The sequence below is a fragment of the Odocoileus virginianus genome, chromosome 4 (assembly GCF_023699985.2).
Source record: "Odocoileus virginianus isolate 20LAN1187 ecotype Illinois chromosome 4, Ovbor_1.2, whole genome shotgun sequence".
NCBI lineage: Eukaryota > Metazoa > Chordata > Mammalia > Artiodactyla > Cervidae > Odocoileus > Odocoileus virginianus.
This window is the reverse complement of record NC_069677.1, coordinates 40,876,713-40,897,618: the sequence shown is the minus strand read 5'-3', so window position 1 is coordinate 40,897,618 and position 20,906 is coordinate 40,876,713. Positions and strand designations below refer to the sequence as shown.

Sequence of the window (20,906 nt, the reverse complement as noted above, 5' to 3'; positions counted from 1 at the left end):
AAAAACCCTAACATGAAAAAAAAAAAAAATAATGAAACAAAGTAAAAAATGGATTCCAGTCTCAGTGATACTGCCAAGTGTAACTAGGCCATCAAATGTACATTGGTGATATAATTATTTAAAATATAATTTAACAATTAAATATAACTTTAAAGATAAGCATGTACTAACTTATATAATATTGTACATCAACTATACTTCAATAAAAATCAATTAATTTAAAAAAGATAATCATGTACTACCTTCTGATAAGTTCTTAGAGACACAGTTACAACTTATTTTTAAAATTTCATTGAATGTTTCTAATATAATGTGCAATTTGGAAGAAAAAGCCCTTAAACTTATAATATCACTAATTTTTATTAGTCTGTAAACCTTGAAATATTAAAGACAATAATCAAAACTCTCTATCACCTGGACAAGTAATCACTTGATAACTTTTTTCAGGTTTGCTTTACTCTAGGTACAAAATGGAAAAAGTAGTGAATGATCACTAGGTACTCTTTGACCACGGGAGTGAAACGACATGTTGCTTGTCAAGAAAATCTTCTTCCTCTTCGTCCGTACTGCTTTCAGAAACTGTCAGCAAAGATTGGATTCCAGTATCCTTTTCAGAAGAGCTGAAAATGCATTAAAAGGTCAATACACAATATACAGAACCAGGTTTCAACTCTTCATTTATCTTCTGATCAATACTACACACACTGAAGTTATTGGAGGCAGGGAGACATGAGGGGGGCTATTTCCATGGGCTGAGACCATAATTCTCAATGTGCCCAATAAACCAAGCCTCCGTGATTCTCATCATTCTCCCTCTCAAGAGATAAAGCCACAGTGGAACCAAGGAGAGAAGATTTTATGGTCTCTGGTTGCATCTTTCATTGATGATACTTTAGAAGGTACTTCAGAAACTTGCAGAGCCTCTAGATTCTTGTTAAGAACATTCATCATTACGTTGGTTGTTTAACAGAATTCCAATGCATAGGCTGCCAGATAAATCACTTCTTTTGTGTACAGTAAATTAGGACCATGTGGATAGCCAGTCTAGATATGCCAAAGCCAAAATTAATGACAGCAATTATGTAGTTCTTTTATTTTCTTGCATCTTATGGTGAAAAGGAACTCATGGAAACTCTAGTGTGTTGCTGTCCTAGGCTTGGAGTCAGAAGTAGTATGGGGCACAGAGAGGAGTCTGCATACTTCAGATATTTTGGTCCAAGTTATTAAAAATTTCAACCCATGTACACTACTAAATAATATAAAATATTTCACCCTGTGATGGATAGAACTCTTCTTTGGATTTTATGCCCCAAACAGGCTAAACCAGCATTTCGTAAACTCTTGTCTGTGGTCCAGTTCAGATCTTAAATGTGATTAAAAACAAAAACAAAAGAACTTTTCACTGGCCTAAATAGAGAAAAGAAGGACAAGGTAATAACTTTTTCATGAAATTTTTAATTTTAAAGAACTGTGCTTTATTCTATTAATATAATTCCCTTATATTTAGTCCTAAATATCCTTCTTTTTATGAAGTTGGTTTAGTTACTTTGGTTTATCTTTAGGGAAAAAACTAGCAACTTTATACTGATCCCTTTTTAAAAAAAAATTTAAGTGGTGTTAGAAATGGAAAAATCCTTGGACCACAGATAAATGATTTTCTCCTTCAGAAGGACAGAATATGAACTCTTGATTCCTTTTTACTACAATATTAGACTTCAACAAATCAAAGGAATTTATAATTCAAGGGGATTTTATTTTACTTTTTTCTCAGTCTGTTTAGAAGAATCACATTTCCTTTTTCAGGGAATTCTAGTATGACCATAACACCTTGACATGATAGACTACTTTTCTGAAGATTTATTAGTTTTACCAATGTGCCTTATAAACTGATCACCATCTCTAAATGCTCTTATCCTGTGTAAGGGAAGAATGAAGTCATATAGATTAAAATGATATCATTGACAATCTAGACTTGATTTCAAGAAGGAGACTTCTCAATATTCTATTCTAAAAACTTTATTCACATTGAGTAAGAGTCTATGAATGCAAAGTATTGAAATTCAGTAAGTTAATGAAGACAAGTAAGGCAACTGTTTTTCAATATAAGAAGAAATGCTGAAGGGTTATTAAATTCCAAATGTCTTTTCATTTTCCTGACATGCATTGTGCAGCAGAGAATTATCTCTTCACATTAAAGCAACAACTTCATAAGCCTTTCACTAAATCCTGATGAAAGGTTAGCAAAGCACCTAAACATTTTATAAAGAATAGCCATATAAATACACACATGAGGACAATCTTTATTTATGTAGTCAAGGTAACTAGTTGGGGGTTGTCAAAAATTTTATGATGCACTCTTTGTACATATAAGCAGCATATTTAACCTACCTCTGTTCCTCAAATCTACAGAGACCCCTCGCACATGAGGCCTTAAGGAAATCTAGGGTGGTCTGACTTGTATTCAGTAAATGGTTGTTGAAGGCTGGTAACTCTTCTGAGGATAGGCTGTAGAGCTTTTCTGAAGGATCTGAAATATTTTATTTCATGCATTGTCAACACATAAATTCAAGAAACAAATACAAAGCATATGGTGCCGAAAGTTTACTCAGTAAACTTTAAGCGGTACAAGGACAGGGGCTTCACAGGTAGCTCAGTGGTAAAGAATCAGCCTGCAATGCAGGAGATGCAAGAGACTGGGGTTCAATCCCTGGAGTAGGAAATGACAACACACTCCAGTATTCTTGCCTGGAAAATTCCATGGACAGAGGAGCCTGGTGGGCTACAGTACATGTGGTCCCAAAGAGTTGGACACGACTTAGCAACTAAACAGCAGTCTGACTTATTTTGCCTAGCCACATTGATTTTTAACATACACTAAACTTAAGTGCCAAATGCTCTGAAGTTTTACAAAGTTCCAAGGAAATACAAGCAATCTTTTTTAAACTTACGATATTGTGCAACTCCTCAACTTGCCTGAATGTTAAACACTTTATTATATCTTTTTGTCTTCTAAGAAATAAAAGGCTTGCCCCCACACAATCTGAGGCAAAGGTTAGTTTTGGAAAAGCAACTCTTTCTTTTAGACTGGCTTGCTTAATTTGGGTAGATAATAACCATGTATATGTGAAAGGGGAAAAGCCTTAAATCATCTTCTTTTTCCTGAAGTTGGCCTGTGATTCAGCCTGCTGCTGCTGCTGCTGCTAAGTCACTTCAGTCATGTCCGACTCTGTGCAACCCCATAGACGGCAGCCCACCAGGCTCCCCCATCCCTGGGATTCTCCAGGCAAGAACACAGGAGTGGGTTGCCATTTCCTTCTCCAATGTATGAAAGTGAAAAGTGAAAGGGAAGACACTCAGTTGTGTCTGACTCTTAGTGACCCCATGGACCGCAGCCTACCAGGCTCCTCTGTCCATGGGATTTTCCAGGCAAGAGTATTGGAGTGGGTTGCCATTGCCTTCTCCTGATTCAGTCTGAGTAAGGACAAATAGTGCAAGTTCAATAAGCAAATGTGTAAGCAATACCTTCTTATGTGAACTACCAAAATATCAAGTATAGAAGTAAATATGATTACTATGTAATTAGACATAATGTTGTCAGAGCCATCTAACTTCCACATGAGGTTATGCTATGGTGATTTTTAAAACTATTAAAATTACTGTCTGTTATTCCTGGGCTTACCCAGGTAGTGCAAGTGGTAAAGAACCCGCCTGCCAATGCAGGAGATGTAAGAGAGGGGAGTTCGATCCCAGGGTGGGGAAGATCTCCTAGAGGAGGGCATGGCAACCCACTCCAGTATTCTTGCCTGGAGAAACCTCTGGACAGCTAAGAGCCTGGCAGGCTAGAGTCCGCAGGGTCTCAAAGAGTTGGACACGATTGAAGAGACTTAGCACGCATTCCTCCCTTCACTTTAATGAAATTGACAGGATCAGAAGGACGAAACACCAGACTGCATGTATTAAACCCCTGGCTGAAGACAATTGGGGGTGGGTAGTATTAACTTGAAGTTTGTGAGCAAGCAGAGATTCCCCTACAAAAATGAACTTAGAATATCCCTCCTGCAAGATAACTAAGATCATGGCCTCTGGTCCCATCACTTCATGGCAAATAGATAGGGAAACAGTGGGAACAGTGACAGACTTTATTTTCTAGGGCTCCAAAATCGCTGCAAATAATGATTACAGCCATGAAATAAAAAGATGCTTACTCCTTGGAAGAAAAGTTATGATCAACCTAGACAGCATATTAAAAAGCAGAGACCTTACTTTGCCAACAACGGCCCATCTAGTCAAAGCTATGGTTTTTCCAGTAGTCATGTATGGATGCGAGAGTTGGACTATAAAGAAAGCTGAGCACCGAAGATTTGTTGCTTTTGAACTGTGGTGTTGGAGAAGACTCTTGAGAGTCCCTTGGACTGCAAGGAGATCCAACCAGTCAATCCTAAAGGAAATCAGTTCTGAATATTCACTGGAAGGACTGATGCTGGAGCTGAAACTCCAATACTTTGGCCACCTGATGTGAAAAATGGACTCATTTGAAAAGACCCTGATGCTGGGAAAGATTGAAGGCAGGAGGAGAAGGGGATAACAGAGGATGAGATGGTTGGATGGCATCACTGACTCAATGGACATGAGTTTGGTTAAACTCTGGGAGTTGGCGATGGACAGAGAGGCCTGGCATGCTGCAGTCCATGGAGTCGCAAAGAGTCGGACACGACTGAGCGGCTGAACTGAAGATAGACATCAATACATTTACAACTGTAAGTGTCCTTAGAAGTCCAGAGCATTCACAATGACAATATGTGGAGAAATCCGGCAAGCTGAGGGTTGAGGCTTCTGCTCCCATCACCTCAAAGCAAGCAAGACAGCTTTCACTGGTCTCGTTTATGTTTGGGAATTCTCTATAAAATTACTTCTGAGAAAAACAAAAGATTCCTTAGTGAAAATTTTTGTCCCATCCCCACTTATTGGAGATTAGGAAATTCAGGGCCCACTAGGGACTGATAACTTGTTCACACAACTACAAGTAGAAGAACTGGAACTCAACCTAAGCTCTTTCAGCTCACCACAATCATAAATCACTATGTTCCAGAATCTAATTATTTAGCACTGGGCTATTATCTTCTCCACATGGAGGTGTCCCCCCTCCCCCCCCACCACAAGGTGAAAGAAAACAGGTATGCAAGGTCCCTTTACATACCCCATGAAAGAGAATGTTACCCATGGGAAAGTAGTCAGCTCAGGATTTGGAATTGGTAGAACCACAGTGCTAACCCAATGGTGATGCTTAGATCTAAGGAATCCCACCAGGAGAGGTTAGTCTTTCAAGTCTCTCTGTTTGTCTTTCAAGTCCTAACTGAATGAATACTGAGCTAATTCAAATTGTAGAAACAGAATGGGACCATTTTTGCATAATCATTCAGTCTCAAAATTTTATTTCAGAATTAATAGGAGTAGTTATTTAATTTCGGTTAACAGGAGCAGAGGAGACATCACTTGACTTTCAAGGCAGAAAAAAATTAAACTTTAACAAAAACCCTACTGCAGGTTAGTGTTAAAACCTAAAAGGTCAACCATACAAAAACCCAAGTGTTCTGATTTTTCTCATATGGGACCAGGGAAGATTGCATTGATTTTTCCATTGGAGATTTTACTTTATAACTGTCAGATCAGCTGATTGTTGAGAGTGGATTGAAGTTAAATCTTTCCTATCCCTGGAATAAATGGGATATGTGTATGTTCTTTGATCACTGAAGAATCTCTTAAATGCAATAATAAAGAATGGCAAAGAGGGAAAATCGACTATGTACAAAGTTCCACAGTATATTTCTAAAACTCAAGTCACTTAAAACACATACATAAAACTTTATTCTACAGGGAAATAAACACACATGAATAAAGAAATGAAGTAAAGAGGAAAGGAAGGACCAAATGACAGGTTAACCCCTTTCAAGAAACAGAAAGAAAGCAAACAGGCAATTTCCCAGTAAATAATTCACCACCACCAACAAAAACAAACACCACTTCTAAAGGACTATATACACACACAAAAGACATCCCGATATTCGGGAGATATGACCATCAGGACCCTCCTCCAGTAACCTGCGAGCCCACCCAGCCCAACCCACCAGCCTGTTTCCCCTCCTCCACTGTCTTGCCTCATTTATCCTTCAACACTTCTTTCCTTTGCCTTGACTCTGCCCAACACCTTCTCCCTCTCAAGTGATCACAATAGTGATCTGAAGGAAGGATCTCAAATTATTTAAGTGGCACACGTTTCTGGTGATCGAACAAAGGAACGTGGGGCAGACCTGCCTGGGTTTGTGCGTGGGTGCCCCTGGGCACCCATGGGTGGCAGTCACTGCACCATCCAGAGTCTCACTTACTGTAGTCACACAAGGGAGACCTAAAGTAGCACCACTTCCTCACCCATCTACCAACAGGATAGCAATGAAGATCAAATGGAGCAACAGCTCATATAAGAACAAACAGTGATTATTATGACTCACTGAATGGCTTCATATTCTTACATCAGAATGCTTCTAATATGCTGACTTTCACTTTCATGTGTCACTCAATTTTTTTTCCTGAAATTCCAAGATACTTTATAGCAAAAACAATTGCCATTCTAATTCAATTTCACCTGACTGTCTTTACAAGGGTTATCTAGTTAATTAGATAACTATAATCCTGATTAGCCATTTTACAGTTTAATGTCTTACTTGATGGTCAACCTTCTAACTACTCAGGAAACCACTGCCTCACTATTTGACTTCATACTGTAGTTAGTATGGCTACATCTGCTAGTATCAGGTAGATTTTTATTCTGTCTTATTTAAGAAAAAGTTCTCTGTCTTTAATTACTCAGCTGAGTACCTGTGGACTCGTACAAGCATAGGATTGCCAAAGGAATTTAAGGGCCACAAAAACTCAAACGACAAGTCAGAATGAGTTTACAACAAGTGAGACTTTTCTTTTTGGCAGCACGGTGTGGCATGTGGGATTTCAGTTCCCTGAGCGAGGACTGAACTGTGACCCCTGCACTGGGAACACAGTCTTAGCCACTGAACCACCAGAGAAGGCCCCAAACAATAATTTTTAACCACTGAAGAGGTGAATGCTTTACTGTATTTGATTACTGATATTTTCTCATAATGCAAATCTTCTGATATTTCCAAATTATTCAGCCTATAACAATATCCAAAAACTGACAAAAATGCCTTGGTAATGGCTCAGTGGTAAAGAATCTACCTGCAATGCAGAAGACACAGGAGACACAGGTTTGATACCTGGGTCTGGAAGTTCCCCTGGAAGAGGAAATGGCAACCACTCCAGTGCTCTTGCCTGGAGAATACCATGGACAGAGGAGCCTGGCAGACTACAGGCCAAAGGGTCACAAAGGGTCGGACACGACTGAGAGACTAAAGCATAAGCAGAACTTAGTGTTATTTACAAAGTACTTGTGGAGGAATAATTATACGGCATGAACTAGAGCTAACTATAATTCTCAAAGTGGTCCAGAAGAACACATGGCTCTAGAATAGAAACAGATTTTATGTTTTTGACTAAAAGTTGGACTTGCCAAGAGCAACTGAGCTTACTGTATGTCAAAAGCACTGTCCACTGGTTTCTTATATAATTTAACAGTGTTTTCAGGACAGACTATGTGCTAAGCACTTCAATGTTAAAGTGCATGTGTGTGTGTATGGGCAAAATTTTTATAAATATAGTATTTAATATATACTCAAATTCAATCACTGAACAATTTATGATAAGGTCTATTATCATACTCATCTTTCATACATGGAAACTGATACAGAGAGAGATTAAGAATGTATAATAATTAGTCCGTTGTCACAAAGCTGGGAATTCGTAGCTCCACATTTTAGAGCCAAGCCCCTGGCCCTAGAGCCTGGCTGTCAACCACCCTGCTTTGCTGGCTCCTTATTTCCTGATTCAGCCTGCACACACACACACACACACACACACACACACACATATCCTCAGCTCCCACTGGCCCCATCTCCTTCTGAAATGACTCTATTGTCAGCCTCAGCAATCGGAGTCGAAGGAGAAACACTACTCAATGTAATTATTTCCTATTTTCTCTTCTCCAGACTCTTTGGCAGGGCTCTTTTCCTAGAACTTGGAGGAAGTGGAGGTATCCTAGAGCTGACATAAAATCAGTCAGAAGGTATGTTGCTTACAAAAAAGGCAGCTTTCATGGAAATGCACACCCATTTACATTTGTATGAGGACAGTTGTGTAGCTGTATCTGTGGGAGACCAGCCTTCACTGAGAGTTGTTTCAGAACTCACCATGAGTGAGTGTGCATGGAATTTCTCTACCCGTTGATGCCGTACAGAATATAAAAGTCTGTGCAGAATCAATGAATTTTCCAGAACAAAGCCTGATTGCACCACCGCAGCTGTCGCCTCCCTGACTGTTGGGACGATTTGGCTGATGTGCAGTCCTCCTCTTTCCTCAGCTCCAGGTGAATATCTCCAAAGCTGTGCATTCATCCAAGGCCAATCTTCCCAAAGAGAAAGACAGCCATTCCCCGGTGGACTGGGTATAAGTGATTACATTCTGTTCCTGACCCATCAAAAAGCTCTGGTAGTTCACAGGCTATGTAGTGTGTACTTGTTTTTAATGTATGAAAAGTTATGTATTCTGGTGAAAATATTGGTGTGGGTGTATGAGGAAATGAGTGACAGGGAAAAGGTGAAGCACATAAGGACAAACCTGATAAACAAAATAAAAAAGCTGAGAGGTTAGAGACAAACAACCCAAAACTACTGTTTGTAAAGTATTTCATTTGTAAATAATGAAATTGATCAGTTTACCAAATAAGACAACCTTCATCTTCTGATTAAAAATTGCATTACTATCTTTTTGATCTAGTGCATGGAATTTTTGAACTAATTTTTTAAAGGTATTTTTATGTGACCCATTTTTTCAAAGTCTTTATTAAATTTGTTACAATATCATTTCTGGTTTTGTTTTGTTTTTGGCCACTAGGCATGTGGGATCTTAGCTCCCCAACCAGGATTCAGCCCTCTACCTTCTGCATTGGAAGGCAAAGTCTTAACCACTGAGCCTTCAGGGAAGTCCCTAGAAATGACTTTTGACATGAGAATTACCTCCAAGCATATTTATATTTGATTTTTAGTAATGCGGGATAAGGCAAGTGCATGATAGGTAAAGATGAATCACAATTTCTTCTTCCCCAATCCCTAATGAAATGAATAGGAAAGGGAGAAAAATAAAAAATAAAATCATAAGTGGAATCAAAGGAAGAGATACAAATTCACATAATAAACCTTGACAAGTCAGGGACAACAAAGGAATGAAGAGAAGATTCATTAGGTCCAGCTGGGGGCCTACTGCTGTCCACACCCTTTCTCCTGCCCACTCAGTACACACACAAACTAGTAACAGGAAAAGGAGAGTCATCTGAGGTGCTCACAAGTCTTACCAGTACCATAAGAATTGGGGGGAAAAAGTGGGTAAGGGGAAAGCAAGGAGAAAATGTTGAAAATATTTTTAAGCCCTGAACATCCACCATAATATCTTAGCAGAGGCAAGATAATCGCATACCCACAGGTGGCCCAACAGAGACAAACACATTTGAAATCAGGTCCAATGAAGTTTGGCATTCAATAAAATCCAGAAAAAGACAAGAGAGCCCAGATCCTCCAGTAAAGGAAGGATTCCTCAGTCCTTCATCTACTCTCCCCTGTGCCTTTGAGCCAGTGGGATACAGAAAAGAGTCAATGGCCAATTCACAAACAGCAGCTCCATAGAGAAGACGGACACGTCCAGCCCAAGTAGAGAGAAGACAGTAGATTTTAGGGAGAGTTTAGTCTCACTATATCAGAAAAGACAAAAGATACAAGCAAAGCCACTCACAACGCATGTGAACAAGTAAGGCGCAAGGAAATGACAGCAAACAAACTGGAATCCAAGAATTCACTGCACACAAAAAATGATTAAGTGAAAGAGAAATCTGGTAGATAACAGATCAAGACCCTAAGAAAATTCTCTCATAAATCCTTTGGTTACAGAATAAATAATAAGAATGACATTTTTAAAAAGAATAAAACTACTTTAAAAGATCAAACAGCAACATGTCAGACATCAAAAAGGAAAAGCAAACTTGTTCCTGGATTGGACCTTGCACCAGAAAAAAACATGCTATAATGAACATCACTGAGACAATTAAAAAAAACTAGATATGTACTGAAGGTTTGAGAATTACAATGTATTGATGTTTAATCTTGATTTTGATCACTATACTATGGTTACACAAGAAAAAGCTGTTGCTTGTAGGAAATACACTAAAATATATTTTTGGAAAAGGGTCATGATTCTTGTAACATTCTCTCAAATGGTTCAGTAAAAGAGTTGTATTTGTGTGTGTGTATGTGTGTGTGTGTGTGTGTGGGCATATGTGCAAATGAGGTAAAAGACAAACAGGTCATGAAATGGGTGAAGTGTATATGGAAGTTCCTTATACTATTCTTACATTCTTGCAATTCTCTAAGTTTAAATTACATCAAAGTAAAAATTAACAAAAAAAAGAATACCTGTAGAGAGCTAATTTATTGGGTCAGTCCATAAAGAATGGATAACTAGCTGAAAGTTGAAATGCTGATATAAGAGACAAACTTGAGCTAGTCACAGTAAATAAAAAGTAAAATAAAAACAGCTTAAAGCAGTTGAAGAAACATTAACATTGTAAAGAGATCCAACATAAACAAAAGAGGTTTCTTGGCAGCAAAAACCCAAATGGAACTGAAAAGCAATTCAAATATACGACAGAAGAAAATTTCTCTGAAAACAAAGAGGAACTTCTGTGCTTTAAGAAATGCTGAATTACTGATATTGAAATACAATCCTGGTCTAATAACTGAATTTCAAATATTAAGAAAAAAATTCTTCACACATCCAATCAAGAAAGAAGCATGTCACATGCAAAAGAGAGTGAAGTAAAAAATGAGAAACTTGAAACTACTTCTCAGCAGGATTCAGATCCAGGAAAGGATGAATCAGTGCGTACAAGGTTTAAGAGAAAAATGACCCAAGGAGACTTTGTTGTTTAATCGCTAAGTCGTGTTCAACTCTTTCGCAACCCCATGGACTTGTAGCCTGCCAGGCTCCTCTGTCCTTGGGATTTCCCAAGCAAGAAACTGGAGTGGGTTGCCATTTCCTTCTCCAAGGGATCTTCCTGACCCAAGGGTCAAATCCACGTCTCTTGACTGATAGGCAGATTCTTTACCATTGAACCCTCTGGGAAGCCCAGATGCAAGAGAATACCCACAGTCAATTTGCCATTCAAATACAAAGGTAGCAGGCATTCTCCAACAGGACAGGATTCAGGTAACAGAGCTACCACAAGCTCTACCAGTGGGAAAGAATTTGACAATTAAATTCTACCAAACAAAAGTTAAATGGGGAAACTGTGCCAAAGTACTAAACTAGCACATTATCCAGTGACAGAAGACAGTGGAGAAATGCCTAAGTGCAGAGGAAAAAAATTGCTAAATTAATCTGACTTGCCAATGGACTGTAAAGATAAAACAGACATTTTCAATAATGCCACAATCAAAACTTTTAGAAATGAATGAAAATAAAAGGCTCAAAATTGGGAAGTCTTAGTAAAAATGCAGAATCTTGCATCCCGCCCCAGACATACACCTGCATTATAACAACACCCCTGGAGGATTTATGTACACATTGAAATGTGAGAAATACTGCTTCAAAAGATCAGATGGAATAGCTCTTTCTCCAAGAATATTGGGCAGTGGCTCTAAGAGATTAGTCACTCAGTGAGCTTGTAGGAAGGAGAAAAAACATTTTTTTTCTGCCCACATGAAGGACCTTAAGCCACCACTTAACTGTGAATTATATGAGCTAAGGGGACAATCTCTGATTTGGCTGGGCACACACAAGTTCTATAACATTTTCAGGGTGACATCAGAGGCTAGTCAAGAAAACAGACACAAAGGTTCATGGTTTAAAGAGGAAAAGGGAAAAGTTTGTTTGCTTGGAGCATGATATGGAGAATCAAGCAGAAGGCAGAGTTAATACTGATTATGGTGAAAAAAATAGCATTACCTGCAAGATTTCTCAGCTCATTTAATTCTTTTTCCAAACTGTCTAAGGTCTGCTGATCATCAGTGTCATCTAAGAAAGGCTCGTCATGGTCAGTATCATCAATATATTCAATTTCTGAAATTTCAGAAGCAGCTTTAGAGAGTGATTGAGCAACTGCACTTCTTGACCGGGGATGAGAAGAAAAGCAACTGGAACTTCTTCTCACAGAGTTGGAAAGTGGTAAATTTGCTGTTGAAGGTCTCTGTGATATCTGGCCTAAAATTAAAAATAAATTAATCAACCATTAAAAAAATTCTGAATGAATGCTTTAAAAGATACAGAATACTAGCCTCCTGAACTCAGTTAAATTCATGCAACAGAATTTATGAGAAAATGAACTTTAGATTATCATGTATTTTGCTTTACCTCCTTTTGTGAATCCTAAATTACCTTCTTTGTGTTATAAAGAACACCTTGGATTACTCTTCCCTAATTTCATCTACTTTCAGAGAAAAGCAAGCTAATTTCAATATTAACTAAAACAAAAGTCTGTAAGTGCAGTCAATTCCAGAACAATTCAACATACCAATCTTATCATCTACTCCATGGCCAACCATTGTACTACGTTTCTTACATTCTAGGACAATACTGCACTGTGCCTTGTAAGAGAAAAAAACCCCCTAGGATAAACATGGTACCACTTCCTAATGGTCCAATTTTATTTGATGGTGTGCACATTCATCTATTAAAACAGATATGGAGACAAAATAGACAGTATGCAAAATCTTTTGGAAAAACAAAGGATTTAAAGAAAACTGAGAGTACATTTCTAATTTTCCTAAATATTAGTTCACTCTCAGCTGCTCTATAGGGCACTTCAGTGGAAAAATTCCAGAAGCAGAGATCTGAGTCAGATTAGTACTTTATTCCACCAGGGCAGTCACCATTTTGTCTTGATTTATTTCAAAGTTTGATTTAGTTAGTTTTTTCAATATGTGTGGTTCTTTCATAGTAGGAAAAAAAAAAGTCCCTTCAAAATTTGTACTAACAAAACATAACTATATATATCATTTGGTATTGCTCACAAGATTCTTTAATAAATGCCAAGGGAATATTCAAGGCACAAATTTAGATATTCATAGCACAGGTATAGTGTTAATACAGTGAATCATTATTTTGATTTAGATAAATACATGTACATTAAATATAAATAATTTATAAGATAATCTTGCATTCCCTTAATACAAATTGCCTTTGTGTACAATGTTGGATTCTTTAAAGAAGTGCTATGGCCATTATCATTAAAATTATGATTTGACTGAATATATGTCATACATCATGCCCACCCTATTGACTCAAAGAAAACCGTAAAATTCAGAAGAATGGCTACAGGCAACTGTTTTGTAATAAACAGTCAATGATTATTGAGTTTGTCTTTTTTTTTAAGATCTACTTTGAAGGTAGCTAGTACCCTAAGAAGAATCAACATTCAGAAAACTAAGATCATGGTATCTGGTACCATCACTTCATGGGAAATAGATGGGGAGACAGTGGAAACAGTGTCAGACTTTATTTTCTGGGGCTCCAAAATCACTGCAGATGGTGACTGCTGCTGCTGCTGCTGAGTCACTTCAGTCTTGTCCGACTCTGTGCGACACCATAGACGGCAGCCCACCAGGCTCCCTCATCCCTGGGATTCTCCAGGCAGGAACACTGGAGTGGGTTGCCATTTCCTTCTCCAATGCATGAAAGTGAAAAGTGAAAGTGAAGTCGCTCAGTCGTGTCCGACTCTTAGTGACCCCATGGACTGCAGCCTACCAGGCTCCTCCATCCATGGGATTTTCCAGGCAAGAGTACTGGAGTGGGGTGCCACTGCCTTCTCCGATGGTGACTGCAGTCATGAAATTAAAAGACACTTACTCTTTGGAAGGAAATTTATGACCAAACTAGATAGCATATTAAAAAGCAGAGACAATACTTTGCCAACAAAGGACCATCTGGTCAAGGCTATGGTTTTCCAGTAGTCATGTATGGATGTGAGAGTTGGACTGTGAAGAAAGCTGAGCACCAAAAAATTGATGCTTTTGAACTATGGTGTTGGAGAAGACTCCTGAGCGTCCCTTGGACTGCAAGGAGATCCAACCAGTCCATCCTAAAGGAGATCAGTCCTGGGTGTTCATTGGAAGGACTGATGCTGAAGCTGAAACTCCAGTACTTTAGCCACCTCATGAGAAGAGCTGACTCATTGGAAAAGACCCTGATGCTGGGAGGGATTGGGGGCAGGAGGAGAAGTGGACGACAGAGGATGAGATGGCTGGATGGCATCATCGACTCAATGGACATGAGTTTGACTAAACTCCAGAAGTTGATGATGGACAGGGAGGCCTTGCGTGCTGTGATTCATGGGGTTGCAGAGTCAGACATGACTGAGCGACTGAACTGAACTGAACTGAAGAATCTTAATGCAGTATGTAATTATTTAAGCAATTAAAACTGACTAAAGTAAGTCCCAAAGGGTACCAATTTTAATAAACATCTCAGAAATCAATTTTAAAAACAGTTTTTGTTGGAATGAAATTGTAAATAAATTAAGAGTCTGACCTTTTGGTAACTGTTTGCACTCAGAGATAATTCTAAAAAAAAACAACTGACAAAAATGTGCCTATGTTTTTTTAAAAAAGTAAGTATCCCTAAGATTTATTTTAATGACTAGAAGTTGGAAATATTTTACCTGTAAGGAATCAATATTTTATTTAGAGACATCAAGAATAACAAATCTGCCACTTTCATAAGTGAACCAGCAGTAGAAACAGTAATGGTAGAAGTACAGGTCAGAGAGTATATAATTCAGCTATAAACAATAATACAATAATTCAGCTATAAAAACAGAAACTACTAGATCTATGGAGAAAACCACACCTTCTATCTTACTGTGCTACATCTCAATCACAATTTAAAGGAATTTAGAACTCATTAAAATAAAACACATGAAAGGTGTTATTTAAAAAAACTGGACTTCTGCCAATACAGAGAAATATGAGATGAGAAAATTTTAACATAGTGTATATGCCCTTCAGAAAATTCAGATTATGAACATTTGCTGAACTCATATCACAACATCTGGCTGCCACAGTATTAGAGGTTAATTGATCCCAATTGAGAAAAAAAAAGTACACAGGTGTAGGTCAGATATGCTTACCATACAGCAAAGAAAGAGACTATTTTTCTTACTGGAAGTATACTCAAAGTGCAATTTAATGTACATAAGCCATAGAAAGAGAGTGGTTTCAGTTTGGTCCTTAGTTTTATTTATTTTGTTCATTTAGATAAATATGTCATTCCCTTTAATGTTTCCTGTATAAGATTATTAATGTTATTGCTAGGGTTAAGATTAGAGACACAGTTAAGATAGGCACAAATGAAAAATGCCATGACTAAAGGGATCATCCTGTATTTTAGTTTGTAGATTATAAACATAATCTTTTGGAAGTAACCTTTTGGAAATAACTTACGCCATCACTGGCAATGTAAATAATATTTCCATAAATGTTTCAGGAGCACTTAGAAAATACATTTTCTAATGTATGAATTCTCAGTAATTTACACAGTGGAGCAAGAATATTAAAAGACAAATATGTTTTGTGACCTTTATCCAGGGGAAAATATATTGAGTCCTTTGGTCAGAATGTTATTTATTATTGAAACACTATGCAAAAAGCAGGTTACTCTGTTTATATTTCATCCAATTCTAATGTTTTATTTAGAACAGTAATAATTACCACTGTATTAAAGGCTATTCAGTGAGTGATTAATATTTTTTATATCTTTATTGGTATTCTTATACCCATTAATATAACCCAAACCACTATTTTACATTATCATCCCAATATTCTGCTGGTCTTATTAGTAATCATAGCATATTATTCTTGAACTAACACCAAGGACAATTTCTTTTATTACATTTACAGTGTAACTGTGATCAGGGTTAATCTATAATTTCCTCAGATTACAGAGAGAGGAAGCTGGGGTGGAGGGACAGTAGGTTTTGGCAGTGGGTGGGCAGAATCAGTGAACTTGCTGCAAAACACACATGTATTTCATAGCCACCAGGTTTTTACATTCACAAATTTAAAAGTCTTACAGAAAGAGTAATTCCTTTATGATACTGGCACCAACTCAGAACATGAGATTTCTGTAACTTGTGGCATAGTCAGGAAATTTTCATTTTTATTTCAGGTCATTACCTCTGTAGTTATCTCCTTCTACCTCTAGCTGGGAAGTCTTAACAATTCTTTAAGATTTGGCTGAAATCTCACCTACCGTCTAAAATCTTGCATACAGATAGGTTTCAATGGCAAAGCAATTATTTTACCACTTCCATTCCTAAAAAAATGCACATGCACCTACCCCTATTATAACTGATCATATGTACTCTTATTAGCTACCTATCAGTCTCCAGAAGCACGTTATTCATGTTTTTTATACACCTTTTATTACATATGGTGTAATTTATGTATTTACAAGACTATGGTTTTTCCAGTAGTCATGTATAGGTGTGAGAGTTGGACCAAAAAGAAGGCTGAGTGTCAAAGAATTGATGCTTTAGAATTCTGGTGCTGGAGAAGAGTCGAGAGTCCCTTGGACTGCAAGGAGATTCAACCAGTCAATCCTAAAGGAAATCAGTCCTGAATATTCATTGGAAGGACTGATGCTAAAGCTGAAGCTCCAATGCTTTGGACACCCAATGCGAACAGCAGACTCATTAGAAAAGACTCTGATGTTGGGAAGGATTGAAGGCAAGAAGAGAAGGGGGCAACAGAGGATAAGATGGTTGGATAGCATCACTGACTCAATGAACATGAGTCTGAGCAAACTCTGGGAGATAGTGAAGGACAGGAAAGCCTGGCACGCTTCAGATCGTGAGGTGGCAAAGAGTCAGACACGAACGACATAGTGTCTGAACAACAACATATCTATACAGCAGTTTTCTCAAAGTATGATTTTTGTACTATGTATGTCGGCATGAAGTGGAATCATTGATAAAATAAATGCAAATCCCTGAACTTTATCTCAGCTTAATGAATCAAAATTTCTAACGGTGAGATCTAGGAATGCCACAACAGTTTCCCAGGTGATTACACTCACACTGACACTTGCAAGTCTCTGAACTGGACTCTAAGCTCTCAGGTTTCTGGGAAGGTGGCTTATTTTATATCACCATGCCTCAGAGTAGGTGCTCCTTCAAATGTTTTTTATAGCAAATTACTGATTTCAACAGACCGTGGGCAAATGGATACTTCAAAGCATTTGGCTACTTACTTACAAAGATTTGTCCTAGTAACAAATTCTCATGGCATACATGAGAGTTTGTCTTTATCAATCTATGGTGACTTTAAAAAGTTCCTTTGACTACCTCAGAAGGAAGCAGCCAGAATTTTCAAAAAGCTGCCCAGGCTTTGATATGAGATATCTAATTATAGAGCCAAAAATCATTTATCATACATGAATGGATTTTCCACTAAAAAAAAAAGCCTATTAAAATCTGACAGTTTCTCAACATAAATGCATATGGAAAGAATCTAAGCTGGCCAAGTTGTTTTAATCATAGCATTTAAGGTAAGAGAGAAATATAAATCTTACATATATGGACAAATCATATGTAATTAAATTTCTGGCTTGAAGCTGGCCTTCAGATGAAGTCAAACAGTGCCCCCCTGTCAAATGTTTCTCCTGAATCATGAGCTCCCAAGATCAAAGAACATGACTCAGGCAACTCTTTTCCCCAGAACCCAGCACAATGTCGTTATACTCACCATGTGTGTTGAATTGTCTTAATTCATCAGTCATCAACTGCAACTTCATATGAAATTGAGCACAAAGCAAATCTACTTTATCAGGTACTTTCAGATAATAATAACCAGTAACACCACTGATTTTAATGACGTCAAAATTCTCTGCATGCACTTACTAGAAAAATACTGCAATGAGCATTCAATATGTCAAAAGAGTTATGGTATAGAAAAACCTCAAAATTATTTTGGCTAGAAAATAGAATTAATAAACTGAAATCAAGATTCCAGGGCCAACACATTAAGCATTAGATTTAAACCAGCAGTGTATTAACCATAGCAGCAAACAGCAATCTCATGGCTTTGTGTGATCATAATATGAATCAAGTAGAGGAAGATACAAAATCTAGTATAAATATACTGTTTCTTGAAAGTGTAATGAAACTCAGTGTGTATTTTATAAGGGTTGTTCAAAATATATATGCTTCATCCTGAGCTACATTTTAAAAATATCATTCTCTAGTACACTGTGGCAGAAAATAGCTAAGACTGTAAAATGTATGTGTTTGAGAGGAGTAATGACTATTCTTGGTTTTTTGGCTTTGGAAGAAAAGTCCAGAACAGTTTAAATGAATAAGTTTAAATTAAATAACTGACAAAATGAATTTTCAGGTGCCTAGTAAAGTACTAAGAGATAAACTAATAAACACACTGAGCTACAATATGGAGCGGCAGCCTTACAGTCAATCTTACCAGTCTTTAGCTGTGTTCTCCTTGCTGATAGTTTCTGGGAAAACTTCAGAACACCCAAGGCAACTGTGTTATCAGCACATGCACTTACACTGTGGTCTGGGATCCATTCTCTGTCTCCTAAAACGGTAAAACGGTAAAATTACATAAAGCTGAAAAAGAGGAGACATTCATGTTGTTGATTCATTATATGTATTGTCTTACTGGATAATATTTAGCTAAAGAGAAAACATTTATGACAGTGAGGTGTATATTATGAAAGATAAAAATCTCATAATTATACAATAAAAGGAATGAGTTATAAACTGCGAGGAGGTTGTACACACAAAAGACACATACAAGTGTGAACAGAAATAAATATTTTTAAAAATATACAGGCAATATAACATAAAGTATAATAGCATGCATGTGAAAATATACATTTGAATACGTAAGAAATCTAAGACTACAGGTGATACCAAGACCTGAGTTTAAAAGGAAATGACGGCTATGTCTGTGAATTCCCACTATCATAAGATTTTAAGATTTGCTTTTAAGATGGCATCTAAGAATTGTAACACTTAACAGTTAATCAAGTGATTTGAAGATGTACTATTAGTTGATTAAGGATCACACTTCTAATATCTAAAAATAATCTCTCTCAATCTCATTATAGTCATGTTTTCTGACAGTTGCCTTAAATATAAATGTTAATATTTGGTAACTCTCATAGGGTCAATAATTCCAGCTAGAAAAGAAGAAAACAATTTCATTTGGTAAACAGAATTACTCAGTATTGCCTAAGATGTTGACAAACTGTTTTTTAAAACGTGTCAGAAAGTTATAAGCTTGGTCCATAGGCCATCTGATTTTATGTCTGAATTTACCTTCAATTGTAATCCTAGTATTGGAGGAGCTGCATTCTAAACTATGAGAAGGAAGTAAGTTGAGTCTTTCATTTTTATCAAAAACAAAGAATCTTTCAAGTCCTTGATATTGTTCGGTTATGGGCTTACTCCTGAGGGCCACTTCTTGTAACGACTAGGAAACAAAATATTCAACAAAATTTAGTTTATTTTATCTTATCCACACAAAGTAGCAATTCATTCATTGAGCACCTACTATGTTTTTAGCATGGATTCTGCCCACATCAAGTTTAGGTTCTAGTTGTGGAGACATAAATTGTTAACATAACATTTATACAGAGTAAGTTTGGAAAAATGCATAAACCACACTTATGGCAATGATCTGAAAGCTGCCATTAAATCTAAGGAGGATTGAAGTTCATTTAAAAAAAAAATTAAGTTTTCTCTTCTCTTTCCTTTTTTTCTCCCCTCAGTGTCTCTGCACATAAATTACTCTGGAAAATAAAGTCTTTCTCATATGCTATGCTTTTGACTAGTGTCTTTGACTATATGTAAAATAAATGCAAAGAGGAAAGCAAAATACCGGATGGAAACAAATCTGATCTGATCTTGGTCACAGAGAAAATCCAAGTTAACAAAACATCCACTATGAAGAAAATATACAAGGGGAGACTGAGCCAAGAGTGAGCTAAGTAATTTGTGAAGTTTATATAGCTAAAAACTAGCAGACCTAGATTCTGTATATAGATCTCGCTGATTTGAAGCCTAGGCTTCCCCTACCATGGTGTGAACTCTTATTTTGATATGCTTTCATCCCAGGGAAGAATATAAATGAGATTTATAAAGTACTTGAGTCTGGCAGAAAACATTAGAGATCTGCCAGTGAGAAGGCTGAGCTGCTGTGCTGTCCTCGGTTTAAGTTGTGTCCGGAGCTTTGCGATCCCACAGACTGTAGCCTGCCAGGCTCCTCTGTCCATGGGATTTTCCCAGCAAGAATACTGTAGTGGGTTGCCATGGCCTCCTCCAGAGGATCTTCCGGACCCAGTAATTGAACCTGTGTTCCTGCATCTCCTGTATTGCAGGTGGACTCCACCACTGAGCAACTGGGGAAGCCCAGTGAGAGTTCTAGATGGGCTTAAAATACCATTAGAGTGGCCATCAGTATTTAACAGTTCCCTAATGAATCTAAATAATGCCCAAACATAGTCCACTTCAAGGTGCCAATCACACAATTAAAATTATTATAACTCCATTCAAATGGACAAGTCATATAAATGATAAACCATTACAAATTGAAGCTAGGGACCAATAAAGCACTTCCTTCAAAGGCAAGTCTGAGTCAAGTCCCTACTCATGACATTTTCACCGGCTCTTCCAGACACTGATTACCAATCCACAGAAGCCCTTCTGGTGGAGCTCATATCTG

General features: G+C 37.5%; 1 protein-coding gene across 9 annotated transcripts in view; it reads right to left on the bottom strand.

Moving 5' to 3' along the window:
• Positions 1 to 341: 341 nt before the first annotated feature.
• The window catches only part of ZBBX (zinc finger B-box domain containing), a 114,598-nt gene continuing 94,033 nt past the window's right edge, over positions 342 to 20,906 (bottom strand). For all 9 annotated transcript variants that reach the window (XM_070466469.1, XM_070466468.1, XM_070466467.1 and 6 more), the window contains 5 exons: positions 19,502 to 19,655; positions 18,639 to 18,755; positions 12,118 to 12,372; positions 2,389 to 2,527; positions 342 to 620 (listed from right to left, as the gene is read on the bottom strand). In XM_070466469.1, the coding sequence (XP_070322570.1) occupies positions 494 to 620; positions 2,389 to 2,527; positions 12,118 to 12,372; positions 18,639 to 18,755; positions 19,502 to 19,655 (792 nt within the window). In that variant the 3' untranslated portion in view covers positions 342 to 493. The remainder of the gene's footprint in view (positions 621 to 2,388; positions 2,528 to 12,117; positions 12,373 to 18,638; positions 18,756 to 19,501; positions 19,656 to 20,906) is intronic.